Source organism: Chenopodium album, chromosome 12 (genome assembly GCF_948465745.1).
Source record: "Chenopodium album chromosome 12, dcCheAlbu1.1, whole genome shotgun sequence".
In the NCBI taxonomy this organism is placed as follows: domain Eukaryota; kingdom Viridiplantae; phylum Streptophyta; class Magnoliopsida; order Caryophyllales; family Amaranthaceae; genus Chenopodium; species Chenopodium album.
This window is the reverse complement of record NC_137845.1, coordinates 12370048-12394586: the sequence shown is the minus strand read 5'-3', so window position 1 is coordinate 12394586 and position 24539 is coordinate 12370048. Positions and strand designations below refer to the sequence as shown.

At 35.5% G+C, this 24539-nt stretch overlaps 1 protein-coding gene across 2 annotated transcripts; it reads left to right on the top strand.

Moving 5' to 3' along the window:
* The first annotated feature begins 3772 nt into the window (after positions 1–3772).
* Positions 3773–24284, top strand: LOC145570346 (uncharacterized). Of its 2 annotated transcripts, XM_081629394.1 has the most exons (17): positions 3773–4040; positions 4141–4232; positions 4346–4454; positions 5216–5284; positions 5360–5518; positions 5614–5687; positions 6916–7018; positions 7270–7312; positions 10789–10851; positions 18416–18642; positions 18859–18979; positions 19131–19231; positions 21650–21763; positions 21875–22042; positions 22134–22277; positions 22356–22501; positions 23838–24284. In XM_081629394.1, the coding sequence occupies exons 2-17, from the start codon at positions 4169–4171 to the stop codon at positions 23987–23989; spliced, it is 1857 nt and encodes a 618-aa protein (XP_081485520.1). In that variant the 5' UTR covers positions 3773–4040; positions 4141–4168; the 3' UTR covers positions 23990–24284. The 2 variants fall into 2 exon arrangements, with proteins under 2 accessions (XP_081485520.1, XP_081485519.1); XM_081629393.1 differs by lacking the exons at positions 3773–4040; positions 4141–4232 and having other exon boundaries at positions 4386–4454; positions 5628–5687.
* The last annotated feature ends 255 nt before the right edge of the window (positions 24285–24539 follow it).

The following is a 24539-nucleotide window of genomic DNA, read 5'->3' as shown; positions in this document are numbered from 1 at the left end:
TGATACGACTTTATCCTATCACATCCAGTCACGGATGAACAAATGATTGAAAAAACACTCATACCTTTCATGCAAGCAACATACTGTTGCAAGAACAGTATCGTGAAAGAGGTTTCAAAAAGTTCAATGAATTAATGAGTGTATTGCTTGTTGCGGAACAAAATAGTGAACTTTTGTTGAAAAATCATAATCTTAGACCAACTGGGTCTTTGGCCACTCATCATGAGGAAAATGCAACAAATTCTTATCCACCCGAGTCAAATGCTACACGAAGAGGTGGACGTGGAGATTACAATGGTCGTGGAAGAGGCCATGGAAATTATCGCGGACGTGGCCGTGGTCGTGGTAGAAACAATTTTCAAAGAAACAATAATTTTAAAAATTTTGAAAAATAGAAGGGACAATCATCTTGAAGCCACAAAAAAACTCCTTCGAAAGGAAAAGACACATGTTACAGATGTGGCATGACAGGGCATTGGGGACGTACTTGTCGTACGGCCAAACATTTGGTAGACCTTTACCAGGCTTCTGTAAAAGGCAAAGAGAAAAATACAGAAGCAAATTATGTTAACGAAGAAAATGCTCCTTGTCCCAACCTTGACGTATCTGATTATTTCATGGATAATGCTGAAATTGGAAATGATTTCATCCTTGGAGAAAATAACAATGCTTAGGTTTCCCATCTACTAATGTAACATATATTATGTTTTAATGTATTTTCTTTATGTCCTGTATTTTAAATTTCTAGTCATGTACTTTTAATCCCTATCATCAATAAAACTTTGTATGATATTATTCTAAACTAATCTCAAATTTATTTTATGAAGATATGGATCTGCCTGAAGTTAGTTCCGAATATCAATGCCTTTTGGACAGTGGAACAACACATACTATCTTGAAGGATAGAAAATATTTTTCACAACTAAAGTTGTTTCAAGCAAATGTAAACACTATTTTCGAGTCAGCTAAATTAATTGAAGGATCTGGAAAGGCTTGTATAATGCTTCCAAATGGAACAAAATTAATAATCAATAATGCTTTATATTCGAGTAAATCTCGAAGAAATCTCATAAGCTTTAAAGATGTACGCCAAAATGGCTATCATCTAGAAACAATGACAACAGATAAAAAAGAGTATATATGCCTCACGGCAGAAAAACATGGCAAGAAACATATATATGAGAAATTGCCAACATATTCTTCGGGGTTATATCGTATAAACATACGACCCGTGAAAATCAATATGGTATCTAACCAGAAGTTAGATGACAAAAATTTGATTATTTTATGGCATGATTGTTTGAGGCATCCAGCAACTGGGATAATGCAAAGAATAATAGCACATTAAGTTGGACATTCAATAAGAAATGTCAAAATTCCTCGATCAGATGAATTAACATGCTCTGCATGTTCACTTGGCAAATTAATAATAAGGCCATCTATAAACAAAATTGCTACTGAATCTCCAAAATTCTTGGAAAGAATTCAGGGAGATATATGTGGGCCAATTAATCCGGCATGCGGAACATTTCGATATTTCATGGTTTTAATTGATGCTTCTACACAATGGTCACATGTCAGTCTGCTTTCAAGTAGAAATGTTGCCTTTGCAAAATTACTTGCCCAAATTATTAAATTAAGAGCACAATTCCCAGATAATACAATAAAGAAAGTAAGACTTGACAATGCTGGGGAATTTACATCCCAAACATTTAATGATTATTGCATGTCAATTGGAATTGATGTTGAACACCCAGTAGCTCACGTTCATACACAAAATGGTCTTGCTGAATCACTAATTAAGAGATTACAATTGATTGCAAGACCATTATTAATGAGGTCAAAATTGCATCATCTGCTTGAGGACATGCTATAATACATGCAACAGCGCTAATTAGATTGAGACCTACGGCTTATCATAAATTCTCACCACTACAACTTGTTTGTGGTCGAGAACCAAGTATCTCACATCTAAAAATCTTTGGTTGTGTTGTATATGTTCCCATTGCTCCACCCCAACGAACAAAAATGGGTCCACAAAGAAGGCTGAGAATTTATGTCGGGTTTGAATCCCCCTCTATAATTAAATATCTTGAACCATTGACTGGTGCCTTATTTACGGCTAGATTTGCCGACTGTCACTTTAATGAAACACTATTCCTAGCCTTAGGGGAGAGAAAGCGGACCCACGTAAGAAACAAATTGAACTTATTTGGAATGCAACACAACTGTTGATGTTAGACCCACGAACAAATATGTGTGAACAAGAAGTTAAGAAAATTGTTCATTTACAAAGTGTTGCAAATCAATTGCCTGGTGCACTTGTAGACACAAAGAAGGTGACAAAATCACATATACTAGCAGAAAATGCCCCTGCACGTATTGAAATCCCAACTGGTAATAAGGCCATAGAAAATGAATCTCAAGCACGCAGAAAGAGTGGGAAACCACTTGGTTCAAAAGATTCTAAGCCAAGGAAATTGAAAAGATTAGATGGAATAGAAAATGAGACTAATGATGTTCCCTCGTCAGAAGGTCAAGAAAGACCAAATGTGGATGAAAGTAAAGAAAATGATGATAATCCAAAAGGGCACGAACAAGAAGAAATATTTGCAAAATCCATCGCAATCGACATTGTGTCTGATGAAAATGATGTTGAACCAAGAACAGTAGAAGAATGTCGACGTAGTAGTGATTGGCCAAAGTGGAAGGAGGCAATGCTGGCTGAGTTAAAGTCACTTGAAAAACGAGAAGTTTTTGGAAAAATAACCCTTACACCAGCAGGTGTAAAACCCGTTGAATACAAACGGGTATTTGTGAGAAAACGTAATGAGAAAAATGAGATAGTTAGATACAAGGCAAGACTTGTAGCCCAAGGATTTTCTTAAATTCCAGAGATTGATTATGAAGAAACATATTCTCCAGTAGTTGATGCAACTACATTAAGATTTCTGGTAAGTTTGACAGTTCTTTTGTGACTGAGTCAACTACATTAATGTCCGCGTAACAAAGCAGACATTGACCGCGACATCCTCAAATCATGCAGAATTGATAGCCCTCTATGAAGCAGGACGAGAATGTGTATGGCTGAGGTCGATGATCAGTAATATCCAAAAGGAGTGTGGAATGAACGCAATAACAGAAGACCCAACCATCATATTTGAAGATAATACAGCATGCATTGCTCAAGTAACTGAAGGATTTATTAAGGGTAATAAAACAAAACATATTGCCCCAAAACTATTCTTCACACATGATCTGCAAAAGGACGAGGAAATAGATATCCAGCAAATTCAGTCTTGTGACAATCTTGCCGACCTGTTCACCAAATCACTTCCTTCGAAGAAATTTGAGCAGTTAGTTCACAAAATCGGAATGCGACATCTTCGCGAACTATGCTGAAATCAGGGGGAGTATTATCTGTACTACACTCTTTTTCCCTTCAATCAGGTTTTTATCCCACTGGGTTTTTCCTGACAAGGTTTTTAACGAGGTAGTATACCAAAGCTTATAATACAATATCGTTGTACTCTTTTTCCCTTGCTATGGTTTTTATCTCATAGGGTTTTACCTAGCGTGGTTTTTAATGAGGCAACAAATACCTTTTTATGTATAAGTATGGGCATTCAAGGGGGAGTGTTAGAAGATAATGTGAATGCCAATTATTGATTTGATGTTACAATGCTCATGTGATTCCAAACCCTTCTGAACTCATATAGCTATATAAAGAGTGTCATGCAAGTATAAATGGCACAAGAAAATTTATCGGAGCAACACTACCAATTTCCCCATCTTCACTTACTCTTTTATTTCTCTAAATAAAACTTTCTATCAGTACATATTTAATAAACAGAAATTAGTAAAAAATAATTTTAGTTCAAAAAATTAATTTTAGTTTATAAAAAAATAAGATGATGTAAACACGCCGTTATCGGTTTATTCATTAGTTGAGCAACTGCAGCTGAAGCTTAGGGCTATGGCAACTCAGGCCTTCATAAAAATGTCTCATTATTAGCGGATAATTACTATCATTAATTCTGGTAACTGCCTCATTTTCCCCATTTAACTCTTACTACTAAATACTAATTACCCAAATTTTATTGATTTTTCAAATTTCATCATCTACTTTACTAATTGCAGCATAATCGTGTTGAATTATTGCGAAACAATGGCAAAAACTCCATCTTTGGTGAACCTCTGCTTTGGTGCCCTTCAAAATCACATTCTTTATGGTATAATTATATTCTTAATTTTTCTTTTTGCCTAATTTTAGTTAATTATTAATTTGTATATCAAATTTTCATCTTTTTTCTTGGGATTTTTTTTTAAATTTTTTTTTTTGCAGGGGAAGATGATGAGATTTTGCAGGGTATATATGAGCTACCCACTGAGCTGTTTGATGGTTTATTGAAGAAGCTGCCTGCATTAGCCCTCCATAAATTGCAATTACAAATGTATGTACTCTTTGATTCCACTTCAATTCACAAAATTAAAAAAAACCCCACTTCTGATTAGGTTATATTATTGTTTGTTTCCGCTTCAATTGTCTTTTTTTTTATGATTTTGCTTGGTTTTTTATTTAATTTATCAAGTTATGGGGAGGCGGGTGGGGCGGGGATTGTATTGCTTTTGTGTAGATAATCTTGTATGTTGTTCATTGTATTGCTTATGTGCCAGTTTTAGTGAGTTAATAATGCTTGGCTCTTTGAATTTGGTTTGGTATTGACAAGTTAGAGTAGTGTGAGGAATATTGGAATTGGGCTCATTTTGTGTTCAGTCTTTGAGTTAAAAAGGGCGGTAATTCATAACAGTTTATTGGACAGTAAGAGGGGTGTGGACTGCGGACCGATTAAGCCTAACCTTCTATTGCGGATGTCAAGCTTGCTGAATATAATCATAGTTATGCACTTGTGCTTGAACCAAGCTCGAGTGGAATGCTGAGCTGCATTGCTTTTCATGTTTATTAAGCAAACAAGATTAGCTTTTTAATGACTAGCCTTACTTATCTATTTAAGCGTCTTTGTTACATCAATTTTGACATATTTATGGCTAGTGATGTTGATTATATACCCGTCATCCATCAATATCATCCCTTGTGAAAATGAACATCTTCTAGGTGCGAAGGAGGGGATACCTATTTTCGTTTATGGAGTGTCGGAAATATTTCCCCAAGTTCTAGATATTTATTAATGTTTTATTCTAAATATCCTGGCAGGCCTTTGGAGAGACAGACTGAGTTTGACCTTGAGTATGATTGCTCTGGAAATGGAAGGAAGCGTGTGAGGTAAGAATCTCATTCAATGACATTCTTTCTCCTTTCCGGCAAAGTTGGATTGTAATATTCAGTACTCTTGCTCAGATATGGCAAGTTCGAAATTGCATGGAAGGCATTATTTTCCTTGCGTTGGCCTGAACTTGTCAAGCATTCCCAAGAGAATCTTTCGTCACAAAAAAGTATGTTGGAATGTGAAGCAACATTTGACTGGCAACATAAGTATTGGGAACTGCATCTTCAGAAGTATGTGAAACGACAAAACAAGCTAGCTCTTTTTTTTTTTAATCAAAATTTCATTTGATCATTACTTATTTTCAGGCTTCTCACCCAAATGTTAGTTGCTTTGATGCAGCTGCAGAGAGAGCTATGTTACCGTCTTTTACTGGAAGTGTTGGGGATGTTCAAATTCCAGGTAGCTTGATCCTTTCTTCAAGGTTTAATTGGATGTGACGTTTTGATGTGTTAGATTGGCTTTATTTTATTTTGAATCATTATTATATTGGACTGCCACTATATTTTATTTAGCCAATTCATCTGCCATACAAATTATTGAATATGGGGCAAGGGATAAACTTCATTTGGTGGAAGCTCTGTTAATTAGTTGAAGTGATGATATGATCCAGCAGTCCAGCCCAGCTTGCCCATTTTGACTTTGGTTTGCTATTGTGTTCATCTATATGCTTCTGCAGTTTCTTGTGTTTATTCTTATTAAGGACTATAATTAAAAGAAGGTAACTTGTGTAGTCAACAAAATTTTCTTAGGTGTGGTTAAGCTGTCACTTATTCCTGTTACTATTTTTATGAAGTTGATTAATTTAAGCCGGAGAGTGGGCTTATTGTGGAACTGCTGAGCCTTTTGTTATCTCATAACTTACAAATTATAACTATGTAGTGCATAGAAACTAGTAGTAGTTTGAGGTTTTCATAAAAATTTCTATATGGTAGTTGTAAATGTACGATATTTTTTTATAGTGAAGAAAAATCTGGTGGGTCCATTTACTTTTATGTGATCTGCTTATGTGCATTTCTTTCAAACAAGGCTGAAATGATTTTTAGTAGTTATTATCAATTTGGGTGGCCTCCTTTTGAAGACTCGAGTGTTTGACTGTACAAATGCATTAGCAAACTTGAAAATAATAAATCAACAAAGCCAATATTATTTACATAAAATTAATAGTTTAACTGTACAACATTTGATGTTATCAAAAAATTAGCAGTATAAATTTACTAATGCAAGCTGATTAGTCCACAACTTCACACCCATGGAGCATAAAGCTCTGCTCCAGATACTGCCTAATCTCAACTGCAGTTAATGCATAAATTTGGATCATGATGTAATTTATGTTGTTTGCCCATCTGAAAGTTGTACACTTGCTTTTAAATATGAGAGCTTGAGGTATGTTATGTATTGTGTTGCTAACTACTGTTAAACTTTATCCTTTTTAGTTTATTAGAAATTTATGACAATATAAATAATTTCGCCCCAAAACTTGCTGACAAAAGTAATTTTCCTGTCAGTTCCAATATGTATTCAGCTCATATGTCTTTCATCTTGCTGCGTAACTTGGTTGTAAATCTCTAGTTGAATATTTTGCTTTTGCATATTCATGTGCTAACCTATTGTTATGATTTACTTCCAGATGAACTAATCAAAATCATGGGTTATGAGGAACCAACTAAAGGATCAATGCATCATTACTCCAGATTGCGTGGTCACTGCCAAGACTTTGGATGTTATGTGAGGTGGAATACATTAGCTGTCCATATCCATGTTTTCCTGGTGAATTTATACTTTTGTGGGATAGATCTTTTGATCATCTTTTTCATCACTTCATTTATTCTTTGAGGTTTTACTTGCATATAGTGGTGACCCTTTTATTGTTCATCTATGTTGTTGGAAAGATCTGTTTGCATGGCTAATATCATGTTGTAATTTGAAGTTCAGTTATCTTGGGACAGTTGAAGGTGCTTAAATAGTATTCTTTTGCTTGCAGATCTTTGAGGCTTCAGAACATATTTTGCAATAAGGAAACTTGTGTAAGTGGCTGTCTATCTCCTGTTCTGAAAAGCAAAAGATGTATAAACTTGCAATTTGCTTTACATTGTCAAGATTCAATAATGTTTTCAGAAATAGTGTTACCTTTTTCTGTAAAAAGAAGTATGTTTCCTGATATCAGAGATGGTTTCCTATCTCTTTTGGAAGGTTTAGTTGAAAATTAACTTTTGGGTCCTGATGATTCACACTTAGTAGATAACCTTGACTTCTAGTTGAAGTAATATTTGATCTACTTTCTGATTTTTGGGGTTTCGGCAGAGATAAGTACCGTAAAGCTTCAACTAATGATTGAATGTATTCTTTGCAAAAAATTTCTTTTTATGTCACCTGCAAGTAAAATATGTGCTCTCATATTGGTGATATAATAATTTTTTTTTTTTTAAAAAAAAAACAGGAAAATTAGCGTTCTTTTGTAAGCTGGACAAATTTTGTTATTCCTGCTGATGTCTGAGTAGAGTGAGTACTCAGAGTAAAATGTGACAAGCAAGCTTACCATTTTCTTTTTTTTGGTCAAGTTTGAGCATTTCACTGACCTAGGATTTGATTCATACGTTCTACAGTTTTATTTTTCAACTCAATTATAGAGGGAGTTCAAATATTCTGTCCCGCTCTTGTGTATCATTATTTGTTACATCTCATCATCAATTAGCTATTTTCAGTAAATTGTATTTTAACCAGTTTTCCATCCTTTTGCCTTCCCCCTTTTTGTCATCCCAGAATCCCGGCCGTTGTCAGCTGCAGAAAACCACAGATAATCACTTTTCCTCCTCCCCCCTTTCGATTGCCATCAATTATCATTCTCTGTGTTAACAACCAAATCGGCTATATATGGTCAGTCAAATTGATGTTTCTCTCTAGATTGACTCTGGTTTGGGTTCAAATGTAATCTGTAGTGGACAATGAACATAGGTAATAAGGGTCGTGGTGCTGGATTGATCCGGAAAGAGCTTGTGCTAGAGATAGTTAGAGCTATTTGCATCAAGTAATTAATGCTGGAATGGAAAACTCAAAAGTTGGAGGTGTGTTCAATGTTATCTTCTTTCTTCTCCTTGCTTCTTGATATTGACAAATATGATATCTGAGAAATAGTTTGGTGGTTGGAGACGAATTCTTTTTATTTTATTTTTTTTATTTATTTTTTCGGTGGGGAGGGGGGGGGGGGAGGGGAGGGGTAAGGAGAGGGTGGGTCCATTTTATGAATGGGTCACTAGCGGAAGGGTAGGAGGTCTAAGTACTATTTTTGTAGTTTGTCATAAGGAAAATTTCCAACTTTCCATATTATGTACATAGGTTCAAGAATGTATTTCTTTTCTGTCTGTTGAGCTTATTAGGTGTGGAAATAGCATCAATCTGGCCAAGTCCTTTTAAAATAAATAAGGGGAGGGACGGTATTTTGTCTATCTTGAGGTTTTGTTCTTGGCTGGTTTTAAGAGGTAGCCTATCACCACTTAATAATTCAAGTATATATCCATGTATTGGGTTAGGAGTTCAATGTCCTGTAGTTGAATAAAGGCTATGCAAGTAAAAAAGAGTTTATATTTCCACTCACTCTCACTCTCACTCTCACCCGAATTTTCTTTTTAGCGTACTCTATTTGGTACAGGTTCCTTTTGATGTGGCTGATAGGCTTTGCCGCTTTGGAATTGCGGATTATTTTGGTTAAAGATATCAAAGATGATAGAGTTCATTATTATCAACTTTAGTTTGTAGCCCTGGGGTAAAAAGGGTGTAGGTTGTTGATATTCGATGACATTTTGGTGGAACATTGAGAAAGCATTAAAAATCAGCTTTGGTTTGTAGACTTGAGGAATAGGATCGTGTGGGTTCTGGAAAATTGGTGATACTTTCTTTCCAGAATATGGATTGGGCAGTTCCCATTGGAGTTAAAATGTTACTCGGACTCTTCATTTCACCTCACATACCCATGCCGGACCCTCGACACTTGGATATGGGTATGACAACCGGACACTTCACTTTTAGTTCAAAATCATGGAATTTTCACACAAAATAGCCAAGTCGGACGCTTGGACACGCACGTGTCGGACATTGGGTATCCGAGTCCAAGTAACATAAACTGTTTTTGCACATACTGATCTGCAGTATGTAGAACCAGTTATAAGCAAATTTCTCTCTTTAAAACTAGTCACAAGTAAGCTGAAAAGTATTGCACTTGCACCTTGCACTCTTGCAATTATTGTGCAACATGAGCCTTGTTAAAAAAATGTCGGCATTTATTTTAATACCAGGACACTACAGCATAAGGAGAGTTGGTGGTTTACCAAGTTTCTAAATTTGATAATTTCCAGGTGACTTATGCTGGTTTGGGCCTTGGACGGGCCGGGAGAACTGGCAGCCTGCTTTCATGGTTTCTGTGTGCCCATGTGTGTTGTAAAGGAGTGATATAATAATCCTTGATTGAGCTACTACTTCTAGTCTTGTTCATCTCTTTTGGATCAAGCTGTTTTCCTGGTCGTCGTATGTCAAGGCCTTCCAGGGCTTATTAAACTTTTCTTAACTAATTTTTTTATTTTGTATACAAGTTTAACAGCATGATTGTCACATTATGCTGTACAGATTAATTGTTAACTGTCGGCGTTGCTAGTTGTCAACTGCTCTTATATTCTCCTCAACAATCCCCTTTGATGTCATCCCTTTGAAATCTATCTTGTTTGGGCCAAATTTTGGTATGATGTGTCTGTTTTTTATGATAAATCTTTTTTACATTTTCCAGATTTTTTCTTTGCTCTATATCTTGATCATCGAACTTATATTCTTACTCAGAAAATGACATATAAAGGGTCAAGCACGCTGATGGGTGAAGAAGAAGCTATTTTGGATCATAGATATGAATGATGGGAGACTCCAACAGTGTTATAGAACACCTTGTAATTTCTACATCTCATTAACAGTCACTGGTCACGTAGATTGTATTTCATTAGGAGAATAGAGAACAAAATTGGACTTATATAAAAATTTTGAAGCCTGGCAGGGGGTTTGAATAAAAATTAACCTAAGCAAGATAAAGTAAAAAATCTATATCATATTAACTTGTAAGGTCATTATCCTTAACATAAATCCTTGACCATTAAGTCCATACGTTGTTTATTATATGCTACATGGACAATCATGATTATTTATCTGCATTACTCTACAATGTTTTGTTGAAGGTCTGACTAACTCTCTCTTAGTGAATTGTAAACCTAATTCAATGTTAAATTTGTTATCTAATGCTAATCCTTTGAAATAACACAAGTTTACAGGCTCTTGATTTCTTCCCTTTCTTTGTTTTGGGATTGATTTTTGCTTCTCTCTCTCCCTGTATCTCTTTCCTTTTTTGTTTTTATTTTTTATTTTTTATTTTTATTTATTTATTTATTTTTATATTTGGGTGTGCTTTGATTTCTTGGTTTTTACATAGCATTTTATATTGTTCTCTGATAATTATGCTCTCTTGCAGCAATTACTAGCAAACAGCAAGTTGCAAGGTTTGTTGCTAAGGAGACTTTCCTCCGACATGCACGTGAGTCCTTATATCTTAAAATTTTATGATTCTTCATAAGTCTGAGCTATATTCAGCTCCCTTCTTCTAGTAGCTTCATGTTGGCGCGTCAAACATTATTGCAGTTACTCATACTAATTTTTATATGTACCATGCTTTTGTGAAATTGTAAAAGCATTTACGACTGCTTATTGTATGTTTGCTTTAAGTTTCAAAGTACTAGAAAACAAACTGAATTATAGTATCACTCTTTACTAACTTTCCTTATTCAAAATACCTGTGAGTGTATAGTTGGATTGAGAAGATGATGGAGAATTTTCTGTGGTCTGGGTCTATTGACGTTAGAAAAGATCACCTCGTGGGTTTGGAATTCGTGTCATCTGGGAAGTTGGTGGCTAAAAAGACTGTGTTTGTGAATAGATGGTCGTGGCCCGCACCTCATGATTCAGTGTCCCTTTGGCATTGAGTCATAAGAGAAAATTCTGGTTAGCACCAAAATGGTTGGGATTTACAGAGGAAATTGTTGCCAGAGTTACACATGGTTGTCTATGAATATTTATTTCAGGGGTGTTCACTTTATTCTTCCCTCTACGGCTATACTGAGGTTCAAGATTGGGGCTGTTTCTCGGTCTCTCGCATTTTGTTCTTTAATAGATGTTCAAAGAGGAGGGCAAACTTTTTATGTATAATAACCTGATTATACCACCAATGTTCTTATCTACATAATGCCCCTGTGTCTGGTTTTTGTATCTGGATGTTTCCACATGAGAGGGAGAAAAGGAGCTTCCTTCTTTGCTTGAGGATCTCAACCTTCAATTGACTGCAGTATAAGATTTAAAGATATGGATGGGGAACTCTTAGGGGAGGTTTTTAAGTAAGTCTTTACTCTGTTGTTTGACCTGATAGTAAATTTGATTGGAAAAGTCCCTTTAATGGTGAGAGCTTTTGTTTAGAGATTGGCATTTTGATAGAATTATACTGACATGCTTCAATGGTGTAAGTTGATGCTATAGTTCTTTCACCTTATATTTTTTGTATTGCCGAAGCGCTAGTGTGTCCTGCTCACATGTTTTCCCTGTATTGTGAAATGGCAAGTTACTTTTGGAAGTGATTGTTTGCCTAGGATCTCGAATGTTTATTAACCCCAATTTAATTTTCAAGGTTTGTTAAGGACAATGGAAAGAAGGTGTTAAGGCACAATAGAGGTGAAATGCTCTTATGCCAATTTTGTGGTGCTTTTGGTTGGAGCAAAATTTCCCGTGTCTTTTCTGGAGTTTCTTATGTTCTGAATTAGCACAGGACAAAGTAACTTATCTAGCATCTTTATGGGTTAAGACACTGGCCAGGGCATTTAAGAACTATTTAATTGGTGTAGTTTAAGCAGATATATGGCAATGATTCCAAGTAGTAATAGATAGATATAAAGATAACGAGCATTAAACTACATATTGAACTAATTAAAATTGATGAAATGGAATGCCTTTTATCTTGATTTGGATGTTGTCTTTTAAAGTTTTGAAACCCCGTAAAACATTAAAGTTTGTCAATACACTATTAACAATACTTAACTATCTAATAACCCCTAGATTGTTTTTACTAGACTATGTTTGTCCCATTTTATGGAGAATATGGACCCTTTTCCTAAAACATGAAAAAAAAAAAAATTAAGTTTCCTCACCGGATAATGTCGTATCTCCTAATCAAAAGAATTACCTAAGTTCTCTTGCTTAAAGCAGATAGGGAAGTAGGGTTGAGTCCACAAAGAAACAAGTCTTTCTATTCCTAATTAATTAAAATAATCTAAATTATTAAGTAACTAAATATTTGTGAATTGAATTAAACTAAGGAGAATTAAAGTAGGGAGAAATCAATAAATAAAAGCCTAGAACATAGGTTCACCAATAAATAATATTCCAAGATAAAAAACATAATAATCAATCATCAATGCATCAATTAATCAGATTATAAAGGGTTTTCTCTCGTATTACAATCACAGAATTACTCTACTGCTATTAAATCGCATGTCTCGAATCTTGAATTAACCATTTATAAATTAACCTGCCTATTGAAACTAAGCCTAAACATCAATTCCCATCTCTCGAATCTCGAATCAATATTGCAAAACTCATATAATTAAACTAGGCCTAATCTAATTGCATAACATTAAATCAATCAATAGGAAATTAATAAAGCATTAACAATCAATAATAATAAATTATCCCTTCATATTATTTATGGATCCCCACAACCCTAGAAATAAAACTACTCACACATAATTAAATCTAGACTAAGCAAAGCAAATAAACAGGACATGATTAAACAAAGCAATTAAATTACTGAAAATAAAAAGGGAAGAAATTGTTACCAAAGTAAACGGAATTAATGAATTGAATAAACCAAAAGTGTAGAGAGAGAACAAGAGAAATAATTCAAAGCTTAAAACTAAATCTGAGAAATTAACTAATATAAAGAGGTAATCGTATCTAGCTTAACCAAAACGTATTTATACAAAAGCCTAAAAATCCTAGTTAAAAACAAAGTAAAAGTCGTCGAAAAACTCTCCAGAAGCACGCACCTGGTCGGACAGAACTTCGCCCAGCCGGGCTCGCCTTTTTGCTAAGGGAGACTCGCTCGCACCCGACTTCGGGCAAGGAGTGCCTTCCTTCTGCCTCGGTTTCTTTTCGAGCCCTTAATCACCGATTTGACGACTCTAACCGGTCTAGGGCTACGGAAGACAGTCATTTTTCTCCAATACTCGCAGTGGCTATCATATGTCTAGGAAAATGCTCCAAATTTGCAATTTCCTATAAAACAATACCAAATCTACGAGAACACTAGAAAATACATATTAGTAATGAAAGTGGCTCTAAAGAGCCAAAAATACTCCTAAATATGACTAAGGGACGGGGGGTAAAACACTATATAAAATGAACATATTAAACTCCCCCAAGTCAAACCTTTGCTTGTCCCAAGGCAAAGAGCTCATCAATGAACAAATAAAACATACTTCCCCCCAAAATCAATCAAAATCATGTATAACCAATTCAAGGCAAATCTAACAAGTATGCATCAAAGCCAACCAATCAAATCCATCCAACTACTCATCCTTCCTAACAATTGTCAAATAGAGCAAACCACAAGAGCATATAGAATTCAAGATCGGTGCTCACACACTCAACTCTCATTTATGTGGTGAGCAAAAGATGTACTCGATCGCTCTCCATCCCAACCCTTTATATGTGAACAATGCCCTCCCAATTCACAACACTGCTCGTGTGTTTACTCGACCTAATAGTCGACTCAAAATATATCAAATCATTCTTTGCATTGATAAATAACTAATTTCACATTCACACAACTCTATGCACCAGGTCGGAAGGTCTTTAAAGCTTGTAATGTAAGGCTAAGGTAAAGGGTAGGAAATATTTAGGAAAATGTGAGAGAAAAGCAATGCTTAAGGGAGTCAAAATCCTAGCAATCAAAACCAAGGTCAAAATAGATAATGACCAAATAAATCATCTCCAATACTACTCAACTCAACCAAAAGTTCACCAAACATCCAATTATATCAACAATTCCTAACTCTTACAATCTCGCTCATAAAAATATTATAATTAAGAACTTAAGCGAATCCAATAAACTTTTGAACTCTTTAACACTTGTTTTTTTTTTCATTAAAACGCAAAATTTCTTGTTCTTTTAAACAACCTTCTCTTAGAACATTTGAACTTCACATAATTTTTTTTCTCTTTTTTTTTCTTGAAGTTCACTTATTTTTTCTCATTCTTTTTTCTTGAACTTTCTCTTTTTTTTTTTTTTTCAACATCATGTTCTATTTTTTCAAGAGAATTAATCTTTCAACAATTATCAAAATAAACCACAATAAAAAAAAAAACAAAAAAAACAAACTTCTCAACACCACAAACTCCCTCACCTCACTCACTAATAGCTCCCCCAAGTCAAGTTTGGGACTAGTAACCAATGGGAAAAATCGGCTTGAAATGTGGCTAATAAACAACAAAAAGTCAAGGCAACAATATGGGTATCAAAAAGGGAACAAATGTATCTAATTTTCGTCTCAAGGCTACCTAAAAAGAACAACGCCTTCGTCCTCCTCAATGTGCATAAAAATGAGCAAACAAACATTACTCAAAGTTAAAACCAATACTCAACTTCATTGACATACCAGGAACAAACACACATTCTTCACCAAATCAACTAGTCAAGCACTATATTCACAAGTAGTTGGGCAAAATTGACTCATGCTAAGATATCCAAGCAATCAAACATCAAATCACGGCTAACCTATCCACAATACTCATCATCATATACCAAGAATTAAAACAATTTTCATGTATGGGGCACAGGGACGCATGATTTATCATTCATTGGATCGTATTTTTGTATTTTTTCAATTTTTTTTCAAAGCAATATATCTAACTAGAAAGCAATAAAACTATACTAAACACACCAAAAATAAAAGAAAGAGAAGAAGAAAGATACCTACATCCAAAAATCTCCCCCAAGCCAAAATCAGACAATGTCCTCATTGACTCGGGAATTAGCCTAGCATAGCTAATCATCACCATCCTCATCCATCGTTCCACTAAGAACTACCACCAAAATAATTAGGGTCAACATTCCCCCCCCCCCCCCCCCAAACCCCCCAAATGGAAAGTGTTGGCCATAGCCAGCAAATGAGGAATAGTCAGTGTAAATGCTAGGAAGGTGGGATCCACATACCCTTGGGGTGGTGGCTGGTACCACTCTGAGTAGATAGCATCGTCGAGAATAACACCACGACGAGCATAGTTGTCATACATGGGAAAGAAGGCCCTACCCTGGTTCCTCTCAACATACCCTAGTCTTTGGTCAAGGGAGCCTACCTTCCTCCTAAAATCTCCCTAGTCTGCTCACAAAAGGTCCCAAATAGTCTCGGGATCAAGTTTAGGGAGTGGTTGAGGTACATGAGGTGGTGGTACCTTACATGGGCAACTAGAATGTCATTAGTGTAAGAGTCTTGCCTCAGGGGAAAAGCGGTTAGCTCCGGGTTAGGAAGAGGAAAGATGGGTATTGGGGTCGTTCCCACCCTTACATGCCACTCTAAAGTCTGGTTAGGCTTGACCCAATCCAAGCTTTGAAAGTAGGCTAAGTTCATAAGAGTCCCCCCCTCCCCCCCACAATTGGTAAACCCTTCACTTCTAGACTCATTAAACCCCTCCTTTTTAACTGCTATCCTAGTAATTAGGCCTCCAAAGCGAATAGGGGTCTTAGTAGTGCCACTACAAGCGATGGCGTGCCTACTCAAGTGAGTAATGATATATTTGACAATGTTCTAACTTCCCATACCCATAAACATAGTGTCCTAGGATAGCTAGGTCGTTGGTTTGGGTGTTGTGAGGTTCGTGATGAGCTAGAAAGCAAATCCCCGAAAACCTTTGGAAGATTTTAGAGACGAGGTTGTGAAAGTGTCGTGCACTGACATGTTGTGAGTTCGGGCAAGGCATACCCGTCAAAGCATAATATATATCATCCGATTTATAGTTCTCATGCCATCGGGTAGGGGGAAGGGGATCAAGATCAAACAATTTCGCAAATTCAACATAAGTTAAACTAATATTTATATTGTTTAACCTAAAATGCATAACAGGACCATTGTTTGATTGAACTACATTCAAAGAGGAAAGGAATTCACATGTTAATTCACGATAGGTGGGGTAATGCATATCAAACAAATTTACGCATTCCTATGTCATTCATAAACATTCTAACATGCTCAAATAATCCTAAAGTTTCAAGAGTATCTCGCTGTAACCACCGAGAGGTAATTACCTCGCATTCGTAGAGATTGATGAGCCGCTGACGTTGCGTCGAGTTTGTAATCTTGATCGATGGCCACTCTTCTAATTGAAAAAAGAAAACAACCCCTAAAGTTGGGATTATTCTTGAATAATCTAAAGTTGGGATTATTAAAAGAAAATGGAGCAAGGTTGGGATTATTATTTACAAATTTTCTTAAATAATATTCCAAGGTAAACATAATAATCAATCATCAATGCATCAATTAATCAGATCATAAAGGGCTTTTGTTATGTATTACAATCACAAAATTAATCTACCGGCATTAAATCGCATCTTTTGAATCTTGATTTAACCATTTATAAATTAACCTGCCTATTGAAAGTAAGCCTAAGCATCAATTCTCATCTCTCGAATCTCGAATCAATTTGCAAAACACATACAAATAAAACAGGGCTAATCTAATTGCATAGCATCAAATCAATCAATAGGAAATTAATCAAGCATTGACAATCAAGAATAATAAATTACCCCTTCATAATATTTATGGATCCTCACAACCCTAGAAATAAAACTACTCACACATAATTAAATCTAGACTAAGCAAAGCAAATAAACAAGACATGATTAAACAAAGCAATTAAATTCCTGAAAATAAAAAGGGAAGAAATTATTACCAAAGTAAACGAAACTAATGAATTGCATAAACCAAAAGTGTATAGAGAGAACAAGAGAAATAATCTAAAGCTTAAAACTAAATCTGAGAAATTAACTAATGAAAAAAGGTAATCGTATCTAGCTTAACCAAAACGAATCTATACAAAAGCCTAAAATTCCTAATTAAAAACAAAGTAAAAGTCGTCGAAAAAACTCTCCAGAAGCACGCGCCCGAGCAGACCTTCGCCCGGCCGGGCCCGCCTTTTTGCTGAAGGAGACTTGCTCGCGCCCGGTCGGGCGCACCTTCGGGCAAGGAGTGTCTTCCTTCCTTCTGCCTCAGTTTTTTCTTTGTCGAGCCCTTAATCACCGTTTTGACGACTCTAACCGGTCTTGGGCTACGGAAGACAGTCATATTTCTCCAATGCTCGCAGTGGCTATAAGTCCGGGAAAATACTCCAAATTTGCAATTTCCTATAAAATAATACCAAGTCTACGAGAACACTAGAAAATATATATTAGTAATAAAAATGGCTCTAAATAGCCAAAAATACTCCTAATTATGACCAAGGGACGGGGGTAAAACACTATATAAAATAAACATATCATTTCCTTCAAGCAATAACTGTAGGCTCTTTCGAGTACTTTGGCTCTAATTTCAGTGCTTGCAAAAGAGTGAATGCTCATTTATCTCGAAGTTTCAACCTATTCAATGATTAATTGAGTCCATATTAGTAGATGCAAGTAGTAAATGTGTTGTCACCATGGACAGCTATTTATGAACCATTATTTTGTATTGTCAATGTGTTTTTGAAAGTTGTCAATCCTTTTGAAATAGGTAACTTCTGATTCAGTATGTTTTACTCAGGGAGCTCAAAATAAAACATTAAAACCTAATTCTAATCTTAAATTTTGATGGCTGTGCTGTGCCATCTAGACAAATATTTAATTCTTTCTTTATACCACTGAATATTATGCAGTGAAATGGTACAAGGTTGATTATGGGATATAGATCCTTTTCACATAACAGAAACAGCAAAGAAAATGTGTGTTAAAGTGCCATTATCTGACTGAAAGAGGTATTTGTATGTACATCTGGTGTTTTCTAAGAGTATGTCATATGTTGTTGCAGCATGATGGATTATGCATGATACTGAACCAGAAAAGAGAAACAATAACATCTCTGGAATTTGTCAATTGCAAGTTTTCATTGGCGGTTTTGGAGGCAATCTGTAATACATTGGAAATGGAAGGTACACAAGCACATGGAGTGAAACATTTTTCTGTGAAAGCATCAAAACTTTTAGAAGAAAATCCTGCGTCTTTTCCGCCAAAGCTCGTCTCCTTTCTATCATCAAGGTACATTCCTTGTAATTATTTCCCTATTTTGTTCTTAGAATTTGTTACTTGAAGTTGGAGTATTTTCATTGTCTTGACATAGACTCATGTTGGGGAACATTTTTTAGTGAATTCGAATCAGCAAGCTCATGGAATCATTAATATGGCGCTTTACTTCTCAATCATCTTTCCTCTTGTATCAGATTTGCTTTTTGTTGAGTTTCCTTGTCACTGCAGATCACTGGAGTCATTAAGCCTTTGTGATGACCATATTGGGAGAAATTATGCTAAATTGACTCTCATGGCACTTCTTGATGCTTCATCTGTTCTCTCCACCCTAGAACTGTCAGATAACAATGTAAGCAAACTTTATCATCCGCCTATTTAAAACACTGTGTGCTTTCTTTCTTAATCAGTATCATCTTAAAATTTGGAACAACTCACGTTAAATGTTTGTCCTCTTTGTTGTGAAGTTCATATTATCAATACAAGTTTTCATTTTACTGCAGATTTCAGGCTGGCTTTCTGATTTTTGTTGCAGCTCTTCCAATCAAACCTTGTCTTGCAAAACGAGCAAGTCTTTGCAGTCTTTACGTGTGCTTAATTTAAGGTATAGACTGTATTACCATCACCAATCATATTAGTTAAATTGTTAGGTGCAGACTGAAGTGATGCAACTGATGATGCAAATTTCGATGACTATAAAGAAAAGTAGTCTACTTTGAAACTATCTTCTCAGGCTTTGTTCTAGCTGATATGGGGGTATGAATGGTGTTTAGAGACGCAAATATAGTGAATTCTTAATAAATTTGCAACTTCCCAAAAAGGGAAGTGTAGCAAATTCTCTTGCTAATGTAGGTGTTCTTCTCGAAGAAAGGGTCGTTTATTTCGTTACTCCTCCAATCGAAATAAAGGACTGGCTTTGGGAGGACATAGTGGGGGTGGCTGAACTTCGATTTGTAGCTTAGTGTTTGCTTGTTTTCTCTTTGGCTTGGCCCACTAATGCATAAAAAATACAAACAAACAATTCACTTAACGTTTCTAGCATAAGCAATGTGTTACAAGCATAATACTATCAAATCTTCATCATCTACAACAACTTTGACACAAGCACAAAGTTCTTTGTCATGCATTCTACGTTTACACATCCACATTAGTACTCTTATAAATATATATGTAGCGAACCAACCAGCCTAACATTCAGCTTACTCTACTAGACCAAGCCCTAAGAGCTCTTTTGTAAAACAACACAAGAACAACCTATTCATGGTGTAATTAATGAAAAGCCTTGAAGATAAATGTTCTGCGAATATATCTTAGAATTCTCATCAACTTATTGATTAACTCACATTAAAATACATTTGGCTTTTTCACCTTTCATTTTTGTTAGATTTGGAATGGTTATTGCTGTCAAGGTTCTTGGAATGATGAAAGCAAGGTTTGCAAAAAGTATCAAATGATACACATGTTACTTATGAATCTATCTTGAAATTGATATACTTTGATGCGTGCCTTCCCTAGCCAATTCAACCAGGTTACAAAATTTAGAACTTCAATTGAATCCCCTCTGATGGTTGGCACACAACATCAAACCGCGACAAGAGTTGACAACTTAGATTGATGTGCAACTGTGCAAGGAGAGTTTTTCTCCCTTTATCTCTTCTCACGTGTTTTATGGTGGAAAAAAATAGTTGAATTCATCCATTTGTATCTGATCATATAAACTAATTATTCGTTATTTGTATCTAATCCTATGAACTATCATTGCCTAGAACATACTTCCAACAAAGGGAGTGGTTTAGAAACTCTCTTTGATTCCATACTTTCCACTCTCTATTATCAATGTTCGAATTTGATTTTATTAAGATTTTGGGATTATCCCTTACCAGATTTGATCAAAAGTGCTTGGATAATAAATGAGACGAACAGTGGAACATGTGAACATTTTACTCTATCTCAGATGAATCCTTTCACAGAAACCCCCTTCCTCCCAATTCAGTGCTTCTCAATTGATCTCATTTAGCTCAATGGGATGCTTTTTCTAACTTCATTTTCTTTGATTCCCAATTTGTCATTTCCGCACCAAAACAACCTTGATCTGATTCAAATCTGGTTCTTTGTTCTGAATTAGAGTTTCTTACAGTTCCATCAGCTACCTACTGTAATTACATGAAATCGATTAATATCCCAAAATCTAGTTAAAGTCATACTTTATACTGTCAAAGAAAGGAAAAAGATAATTCAAAACATTTATGAAATTCACATTCTCAAATCAGTGAGAGTCTGGCAGGTGTTTTTTGCACCCTTGGAAGTAATGGAACAATTTAATCTACCTATTTCCATTGGATGTTTTACAAGTATTCATGTGTTGTAAGGGAGTATATTAAACACCCATTTGGCTAAGAATTTGTTTGGAAGAATTCCATTGAATGAAAGCTCTATGAGAAACTTAAGTTACTGGACTGGTGTATTAAATGCCAAACAAAATTTTGAACAGGGAACCTAGTTTATAACATGCTTTTAGTGGCTTAAAATATTTTCTGAGCTATGATTTTGCTGATTTCCTCGTGCAAAAGTACCGTACCAAGAAAAATGATATTGTGCCACATCTATCTATATACACCCTTATTATAATCAAGACTTCATACAGGACTTCACTATGCGAATTTGTTTACAATTAACTGCTTCTCTGGTGTTGAATGCTTTTGGGCATGGAAGAGACCCAATCTGTTGGGGACCTATGTGAAACTTCCCCGATGAAGCTGCACTCTGAGCTAACTAAAAGTGTCAACCTTCAGTCTTTAATACTTCCATGAATATCATGTCTGCAATAACTGACTGATAGTAAATCTTGTTTTCAATTTTTTTAGGTTCTTCTTGCTATGGCAGCTTTAGCTTTGTACCACTTTAGTTTGGTTATTAGGATATTGATGTCATAAAACTTTGTCTATTTTTTTGCTCTTCAATAAGTTCCCTCTCCATCCGTGTATGTGGAAGTTGTTTGATTAAGATCTATCTCTTACTATAGGGGCAACAATTTGCGGAAGAATGATATTGAAGACCTTGCCTCTGCACTCATTCATATGCCAGTTTTGGAGACTCTGGATTTAGATGACAATCCCTTTGAGGATGAAGGGATCAAGTGAGTTTGTTGTCTTGGCCTTTTTTTTTTTTTTTTTTTTTTTTTTTTGACTACTTCCTGCCCATTTCAACAGTGAGCTATAGTTTTATGAAACTTTTCTTGACATCGCAGATGTTTAATCCCCTACTTTGTCAAGACTTTTGAACACTTTCCCCTTGCCAATCTTAATTTGAAGAACTGTAAGCTCTCCTGTAATGGAGCAACTGAACTTTTGGAAGTCCTTTTGGCATTAAAATACCCTCTGACTTCTCTTTCTCTGGCAGATAATGATCTTGGAAGGTTAGTTTTTTTTCCTCTGAAATCTGTATTTATTTTGGTGAATGTTTGTTGTTTTACTTGTAAATGATGATTTATTGTCATATTTTTGAAGCCAAATAGCACCATTACTGGGAGATTTTATGCACTCATCTATAAGGTCGCTTGATATAAGGGACATTGGCCTAGGTTCATCTGGATTTTTAGAACTGAGAATTAATATGCCAGATGTGGTGAAGCTAATCAGCATTAACATAAGGTACTTCTTGGACCCCTTTTTGCGACTTTTCCAATAATTTGTAATCAATTTGAATGTTGAATTGCTATGTTTTCACAGTGAGAATCGTGGGGGTATCCAAGCTGCAGAATTTCTTGAGGATCTTATCTCTAGAGCTTCAGAACTTGTTGATGTGCATGCAGGATACAATTTAATGCCCTTGGAATCCTTGAAAATTATATGTTCAGCCCTCACAACAGCTAAAGGTATGCTACACTGATAATAGAAAATTATAGCAGAATTCAAATGGTAACCACTGCCATGTAATTTTCTTCTACTTCTTGATTCATGAGCAACTGCTTTGTTTGGAAATGTACCAGAAGTCACCCTGTTATCAGTAGGGAACTGTGTCTTACTGCTTAAGCATTCCAAAAATCAACATAGTTTGTAGTCCTCTTGTGTTTTTTTAAATAAAATTCTTTTTTGGTTGCCTATGTCATTAATAGAACTGGAAGGACCAGCTGGCCTCTTACGATAGAGAAAATCTATATTGGACAAAAACAAAAAAAAAAAAATTCATTCCATAGTCCAGATTAGCAGGGAATAAGAGCTCCCTGGAATGAGCAATTTAAACATATGTTCTAAGCACCCTGCTGGGATGAGATTGTGATTTGTGAGGAAAACTGTTTTTCTAATCCACCCAAATTCTAATTTTAGTAGTCAATGAGGCTCCCAAAGCTCTTTAACTCAGCCTGGGGACATAAAGTTAACGCTCCTCCTAGGTCCAAAAGGAATGATGATGCTGAAAATAGTTCTCAGCATGAGCCCCGGCCCTCTCTAGAAACACAAACATAACATTGATTGCCTTGTGTTGCCCTTTGCCATATATTTAATCTGTTCTATTCTGTTTGGGACTGCAGTCTGAGTGAAGCTCTAAACTTCAACTTGGTCCTTTCAAATCAACCTTCAAAGAGAAAAATGAACAGGGTCAGGATGGCTCTAAGATGGTGCAAAACAGACCTACTTTTGAAAAGCCATATATCTTGATTTCAGTCAACAAATTCCTAGTATCTTGTAGTGATTTTTAATATGATTATAGTAGTATTATTAACTCGTGATTCCGACATATACTTTTGTATAGCTCTCATGCTTTGACCTTCCATGTTAGCCTATATTCTCAACATTCTTGTCAAGTGACTATAAGACTAATTTGGAGTAGCCACTCTAGGCTAGAGTTTATCATGGGCCAGGTTGTTGCCAAAAGGGTATAGGGATTCAAAATTTGATCAAAAATTCATTTGGCAGCTTATGTTCTGTTTATGCTCTTTAATCTGGGAAGTCGGGAACTATTAATCGGGTTTGGGTTGTTAAAATCGAAATATTAGTTGTTCTTAGTAGAAAGAACCCTCGCTTCAGAGAAGTGTACAACAACCTGTACCTTGTAAACTATTAGAAATGTACAAATGCCCAACTGGAGTAGCTACTTTCAGATAGCGACAGCAATTACCAATGCTGAATGTTCTTCTACACTGATTTAATTGATCATATTCATCTCAGGTTATATATCTGGTTCTGAAATGTACTTAAATTGTTTTGAATCAGGGAATCTTCAACGTATTGATCTTACAGGAAACCACAAAATTTGCCAGGCTGATCACATATTGGCTCTTTCTGAATTTCAATACAATGGAGAACCAATTGTGATGATCTCAACCTCACCTTCCCAAGACACACTCTATGATGATGATCCATAGAGCAGTGACATACTGGCATGTATTAGATGTACGTTCCCTACTTAAAACAACATCCATGAAAAAAATTGCCCTTTTTTTTAATTTTTTTTTTATTTTGGCAATCCATGAATGTCATCTATAGGGTTTCTCATTGTGATGTCAATTCATCACTTAAATAGACAGTGCAAGTAGCATGAGACGAATCTTTAGTTTTTGCTACAATTTTTGGTACAAGGTTTTTTTTTTTTTTTACTTATACAATGCAGCGGGATCATTGAAGCAGAAAGTCAGAAATTAAAATGAACAATGTAATATACCTCCTTTTTTTTCCCATAAGATGTAACAGGTTTAATATTCGCTGTACTTCGCAGTTATTTTGGCTTCACAGTCTGAAACTCTGAGTAACAAATGCCAAAATGGCAGTAGTATTTGTTCATGTGATATAATCAATCACACTTAGAACAGTTGAGGGGATGTAGCTTCACTTAATGAAAACCCCACTGTCGTGAACTTGTTCACTGGTATTACTACCACATCTTGTACCAATTATCAATTATTCGAGTTGACAGGG